Source organism: Etheostoma spectabile, chromosome 14, assembly GCF_008692095.1.
Source record: "Etheostoma spectabile isolate EspeVRDwgs_2016 chromosome 14, UIUC_Espe_1.0, whole genome shotgun sequence".
Classification (NCBI taxonomy): domain Eukaryota; kingdom Metazoa; phylum Chordata; class Actinopteri; order Perciformes; family Percidae; genus Etheostoma; species Etheostoma spectabile.
In genome coordinates this window covers 20,332,136-20,338,331 of record NC_045746.1, presented here as the reverse complement: position 1 = coordinate 20,338,331, position 6,196 = coordinate 20,332,136, and the positions used below count along the sequence as shown (strand labels likewise).

The following is a 6,196-nucleotide window of genomic DNA, read 5'->3' as shown; positions in this document are numbered from 1 at the left end:
TTTTGACATACTATACTACCTTGTTTTCATATTTTCCGACATACAATACAATTTTTTATTTTTCAACATACTATACTATGACTTTTTCAAAAAACTTTGACATGCTATACTATGACTTTTTAATATTTGGATGTACTATACTATGACTTTTTCATATTTTTTCTACATACTATACTATGACTTTTTAATTTTTATTCTAAATACTAATGACCTTTTCAGGTTTTCTACATACTATACTATGACTTTTTCAAAAAATTGACATCCTATACTATGACTTTTTTCAACATATTATACTAAAACATTTTTTCGACGTTATGATGTTTTCAACATACTACACTATGATTTTTTTTCAACATATTATACTATGACTTTTTTCAACTTACTATACTATAACGTTTTTCGACACATTATACTTTATTTTTTTTCGACATACTGCACTATAATTTTTTTCAACACATTATACTAAGACTTTTTTTCAACATACTATACTATAACTATGACTTTTTGATAATATTTGGACATACTGTACTATGACATTTTTCAACGTACTATACTATAACTTTTTCAAATTTCTTCTACTTACGATGACTTTTTCATAATTTTTTGACATACTATACTATGACTTTTTTTTGACGTACTATTCAATTACTTTTTCATGACTTTTGTACATACTAACCCTCCAGGGACCCTGTGCACCAGGCAAACCTGTATAACCAAACTTAAGCACCCCTCCCTCGGCTGAATCCTCCACCCACCTGAGCCAGTTTTTTCGTGCCCCTGGTAACCCAACTAAACTTTTGTGCACCCTGTATCCCAACCTAATTATTTTAAAGTTTTTAAATTACTGCCCCTGGTATACTGACTTCCAGTGAGAGGAATGGAGGCTATGACTTTTTTCATCTTACTGCAATATGCCTTTCATATTTTTTCGACATACTATAGTTTATACTTATACCAGCCCTCCAGTAACCCTGCGCATCAGACAAACCTGTGTACTGGAAGTTAAGTGGCTTTACAGACATCTCAACAGTTTAGTAAAATAGTGTTAATGTTCTTTCAAATAAAAATAAAAATTTCTGCACAGAAGTATTACAAACAAGTATTTATTGGCAATAAATTGGCTTCACACAATATAGAACATGTTGTATGTCGAATAAAAACGTAGGATCATTGAACAATTAAGTTAACAACGAAGGAACTGGCCTCCCATTGGTCTTCGTCAGATTTACCCAATGAAAAGTCCTCCTAAAAAAGACAAAGACACAGTTTGAGCTAGATGAAAATAAATGAAATTATTTCCCAGAAGCTACTAGAATTTAATCACACTGTACCTGTTGTTGGAGCAATAACAACACTTTGTTTTGTTAGTTTATATACCACGTTAGTTATGTTAATTAATCTGCAGTTTGATGTTAGAGCACTGGGTGGAGCATTGCTCGGGTATAAAGGTAATCAGCCACAGGTACGCAGGTGTGTGGAAAAACGGGGAAAGCACACAGCTTTTCAGCGTGTCATGGTTTTAATCGTTTGACAAGGAATATGAATGGATCTAAACTAAGGTGACCAGATTTCTCTGACAAAATCCGGGGACATTTTCAGCTCAGAAGCGTATATACCTCCAATTCACGTCATGTTTTTATTTTTGTAAAACACAAAACGGGGACACAAGACCTAGAGCTGTTCTCAATAGGGGCTGAGGCCCCCCCCGACAGACTCAGATTAATATTTTAAGTGTCTAACAACATTATGGAAAGGATTTCTGAGGAGGTCAACCCTTCTGTTAAAGATTATTTTTAAAACAAAAGTCTGAGAGCGTTTGCTAAACCAACCAGACTCCATGTAAATAATCAGTGATTTTAGCATTGTAAAATATGGCTTCCTAAAACATCTGAGTTCTGAGCAGCGCTGGCTCTTGAGCGACTATTGGCTCTGTTTGGTCAGTGTTTTCTTTATTTCATTCCAATTTTGGGTCAGTCAGTCACAGTGCAAACCGGGGACAGGTCACAAAAACCGGGGACTGTCCCCGGAAACCGGGGACGTCTGATCACCCTAATCTAAACCTGAAATGAAATGTCTATTGCTTGTGCGACGATGAGCAGGCCCTTAAGGAAAATAAATGGGTCACAGCACCGAAATGCAGACAAATTGTGGACCTTGATTATTGGCACGCAGAACAGGAGTCCAAGCAAGTTCTCCCCTGATCCCACCTCATTGGCCTAATGTAGGAGTTGATAAAAGACTCTACACCTGTCACTTCAACACTGGCTCCGGTGATGTATCGAGAATCATCTGAAGCTAGAAAGGCACAAACATCAGCAACCTCTGGAGGAGAACAAAAAGGACAAGTTAACAGTGTGATCAGACGCAGACAACGTACAATCCATGTCCCTTTTATTTAAAGGTCCCATGGCATGAAATATTCACTTTAAGGATTTTTAACATTTATATGAGTTCCCCCAGCCTGCCTATGGTCCCCCAGCAGCTAGAAATGGCAATAGTTGTAAACCGAGCCCTGGGTATCCTGCTCTGCCTTTTGAGAAAATGAAAGCTCAGATGGGCTGATCTGGAATCTTGCTCCTTATGAGGTCATAAATGATTTCATGTTCACTTAAGTGAAAAAGTGTGCTCTTTGGGGCAACAATCCTTTCAGCTTATCTTTTGGCCTATGTCTTCGTCTTGCTCGGATTACTTCTGCCATTTAACCAGGAGTCATATGCCAGGAAACCGCTTGCAGCTGGTTTTAAGAGGCAGAGACGTTTAACTGCAAAGTAGAGACGGGCTGTTTTTTGTTTTTTTTTTAAATACAGCATACATAATTAGGCGCAGTTTACGCTTTCCATCCCAAGCTTTTACGCTTTTAGGGAAACATTCCCCTCGATTGAATGCATATGCATGACCTTTTCAATTTTTCAATACCACTCGCTACCGTAATCGTGCTGTTATCACGAAAGTTGCTTTCCATTGAAATACATTAGTTTAAAATTCGTGCTCACCACCACCACCAAGAAAACTGTGTCCCTGTACACGAATCAATAAATTAAATAACATCCCCATTTCACAAACTGCCTGGGCTGCATATGTGCAAGGAGTGCTGACTAGTAGGTCTGGGTTCTCATGGAGGGCTGGAACGGACCAAGTGTGAAAACGCACTAAGAAAGACACACATGCAAATGGCTTTATAAGTTTAGATTCTCGTTATGTTAGGAACTCAAAACAGTTCATTTAAAGTCAGTCCATAATAAATATCTATGAAGTGGAGAATAAAGGACTGCAGTGAAAACATAGAGTGATAAACACTGACCTTCAGGTTCACCCATTCTTCCCAGAGGCACCAAGGACTTCATCTGAAACACAAAAACACCTGACACTAAACAGAGCGAAGGAGAACAGCACTGTATGATGCTAAAAACAGAGTCAGGATTGTCTGGCAAAGGATTTATTTAGTTGGAGATTAAATAAAAAGGGTCAAATCAACCAAATCCCTCCAAAAACCTCACATACACTTGTTAATATTTAGCAATGAAAAAGGTCTTAGTTGTATTCGTTGTCAGTTCTGTGTCAAATAGTGTCCCTGGGAAAAGTTTTGAAAGACTTTTGCAGACAAAACTAAGGTTAATTTGTGATGCTCGCAGAAATAATAGAGAAAAACAGTAACATGTCTTTTTCAGTGTATGGGGTAAATCCACTGAACTCCGTCAGCAGCTTTTCATTTGGAAGCTAGTTTATACTGAAGGCAAAACTCTTGTTTTTGCCATTTTGTTGTTACATCTGCTGCAACAAAAATAGACCTGTTGACCATGTTGAATGTAAACAAAAAGCTGATTGGTCGCATCTCTGTCATCGTGTTAAACCCACCAGTAACGCGCCAGGTGGATAAGCTAGTTTGTGATTGGTCCCGGCAGATTTACCCAGTCTAGTTTGAAATTAAAACACTTTACTATGAATTTAATTCACACCCAGTAAAATGTTGCCTTTCCTGCTAAAATAATTTGTGTTTGGTACAAATGTATTTAAATGGCTTTACTTACCATGTACAAAACATCAATCACACAGCATGGTATTTAGTGGTCAGTATATTACTGCAGCAGGGTGATGATTTTACTCCTGTTAGATGAAGTGCTGAAGTATCCGTGAGTACCCGTGTGCGTGCTGTACCTTGCTAATAACCTTCTCTGGAACTTTGTCCGTCATCGGAGTCGATATGAAACCTGGCAGCACACAGTTACACCGAATCCCAAACCTGGAGGCAAAGAGAAGGAAAAGGGAATCTTTGTTGTATTCCAAATACTTTGCCTCTGATGTGCTCGCGTCGCATCGGGCTCTCCTCACCTGCTGAGCTCTTTGGCAGCGGTCCTCGTCAAACCCTCCACTCCTGCTTTAGAAGCAGCGTAATTCGCCTGTCCAATGTTTCCCACCTGCAAACATCAACCACACCAACACAAGGATTCAGGGCATTAAGTGCTGTATCACTGTTTTTTTAACGTTGACATTCATATTGTGTAGTTTTAGAATCAAAATATATCCTTGATGGATATCTGTTCCTTTTTGTATCTAATGCTTTGAGAAATGTAGTTACGTAAACGTTAATACCGCTAACTTTAACAGTTGGGGACGATCCCTCTATCACACCGCCTTTCTGGATGAAAACATCAGAGCTTCAGCTAAATATTAAAACTGTATAATAAGAGGTCATGTGCCTGCCAGGCCTGCTGGTGTCTCACCTTTCCCACGATGCTGCCCACAGTAACGATGGATCCTTTGGGTGCTCCACAGGCAACCAGAGCCTGAGCGACAGCCTGAATGACCAAGAACGAACCCTGGGAGACATGCAAAAAAAAAAAAGATGACTCAATAAATCACTTCACACCGTTCTGTTCTCTCATCTTCATTTACAATGCAGTGCTCACTTTCAGTATCTCACATAACAGAAAGACAGAGATGCAGGTTGAGCCAGGACTTTATGATCGAGATAGAAAGAGAGAGAGAGAGACAGAGAGTGAAATAGATTGATAGATAGACAGATGGATGGATGGATAGATAGATAGATAGATAGATAGACAGACAGACAGACAGATAGAATACACATCTGTGACATAATAAAAAGATGATAAAATAACAAATCCAGTGGACAAAAGAAAATATACTAAATAAAAAAAGCCACATGAATGGACTATGGGATTTATAAGCATGAGAAGCTTGAAGTGACTCAGCACGCATGGTAAGGTAAGGTGCTCTGTGAGAGTGGGTGTCATGGCGGTAGTACACATAAGTCCAGTAGTGGTCTAGTGACCAGCTTTAAATATGGACAATATAAGAGAATAGGACAGATGATGATGAACAAGCTAATAGAATTATGCAATGCAGAAGCAGAAGTTGTAAAAGAATGAGTTTCTGCTGCCAAAGCAGAGAGGAGAAGAAGTCTATCTGATCAATACTGCATTATTAATTATGGGAGCTAATTAACAGTGTGTGTGTTTTTGATTGCTAATAACAGATAACAGTTTTCTTTTATATGTCCACTTATCACAAAGTCGCCTCATCTTATTCTGAGCTGCAGTGACGTAAAAAAGAGTTTAAAAGCATCAAGACTGATAGGAAGGACCAGCTTTCATTGTCATCCTTATATTTAGTGTCACAAAATATACCCGCATGTTTTTTTTAAAGCTCTCTGGAAAATCAAAATGATTATATGACCGACAGAAATATCTCTTGCTCTTTAATATTTCTCACTCTCATTGTATATTCAGTACTTTAGTTCCTGTTAGGATCCTACAGGACTGACTCAGTGTTTCCAGTGATCTGATTGGCTGTTGACAGGTTTTGAGCTGATTCTCTGAAGTTAACCTGCAGCATAGCTGATGGTTCCCATGGCGATCTACCTCAGTTAAAAGCAAGCCAGCTTCCTGAAACCAGAAAACCAGAGTTGAGCCAGAGATAACTGGATCACCCACTAAGCTCTCTCTCAGCTAAGCTTGGCGGTGCGGCCCGGGTGTCACGGCTCACCTTCAGGTTGACCCGGGTGACTCTGTCAAAGTGGTCCTCGTCCATGTTGAGCAGGAAGTCGTCCTGGGTGATGCCAGCTGCGTTCACACACACTGAGGGAGGCTGAAAGTACTGCGTCTGCAGAGGGGGGGGAACACAAACGTTAGAGCGGGGGGAAGAAAATATGTAATAGTCCCTGCAGCATTTTAACATA

At 39.2% G+C, this 6,196-nt stretch overlaps 1 protein-coding gene across 2 annotated transcripts in view; it reads right to left on the bottom strand.

The window, feature by feature from the left end:
• Window positions 1–1,087: 1,087 nt before the first annotated feature.
• hsd17b8 (hydroxysteroid (17-beta) dehydrogenase 8) overlaps window positions 1,088–6,196 on the bottom strand; it is a 7,423-nt gene continuing 2,314 nt past the window's right edge. Inside the window, exons 3-9 of one of the 2 annotated variants that reach the window (XM_032534736.1) lie at window positions 6,004–6,120; window positions 4,722–4,817; window positions 4,330–4,415; window positions 4,156–4,240; window positions 3,302–3,344; window positions 2,248–2,322; window positions 1,088–1,245 (exon numbers count right to left, since the gene is read on the bottom strand). In XM_032534736.1, coding sequence (XP_032390627.1) covers window positions 1,226–1,245; window positions 2,248–2,322; window positions 3,302–3,344; window positions 4,156–4,240; window positions 4,330–4,415; window positions 4,722–4,817; window positions 6,004–6,120 — 522 coding nt within the window. In that variant the 3' untranslated portion in view covers window positions 1,088–1,225. Of the gene's footprint in view, window positions 1,246–2,247; window positions 2,323–3,301; window positions 3,345–4,138; window positions 4,241–4,329; window positions 4,416–4,721; window positions 4,818–6,003; window positions 6,121–6,196 lie in introns of those variants that run through there. The other variant, XM_032534737.1, reaches the window with a different exon arrangement.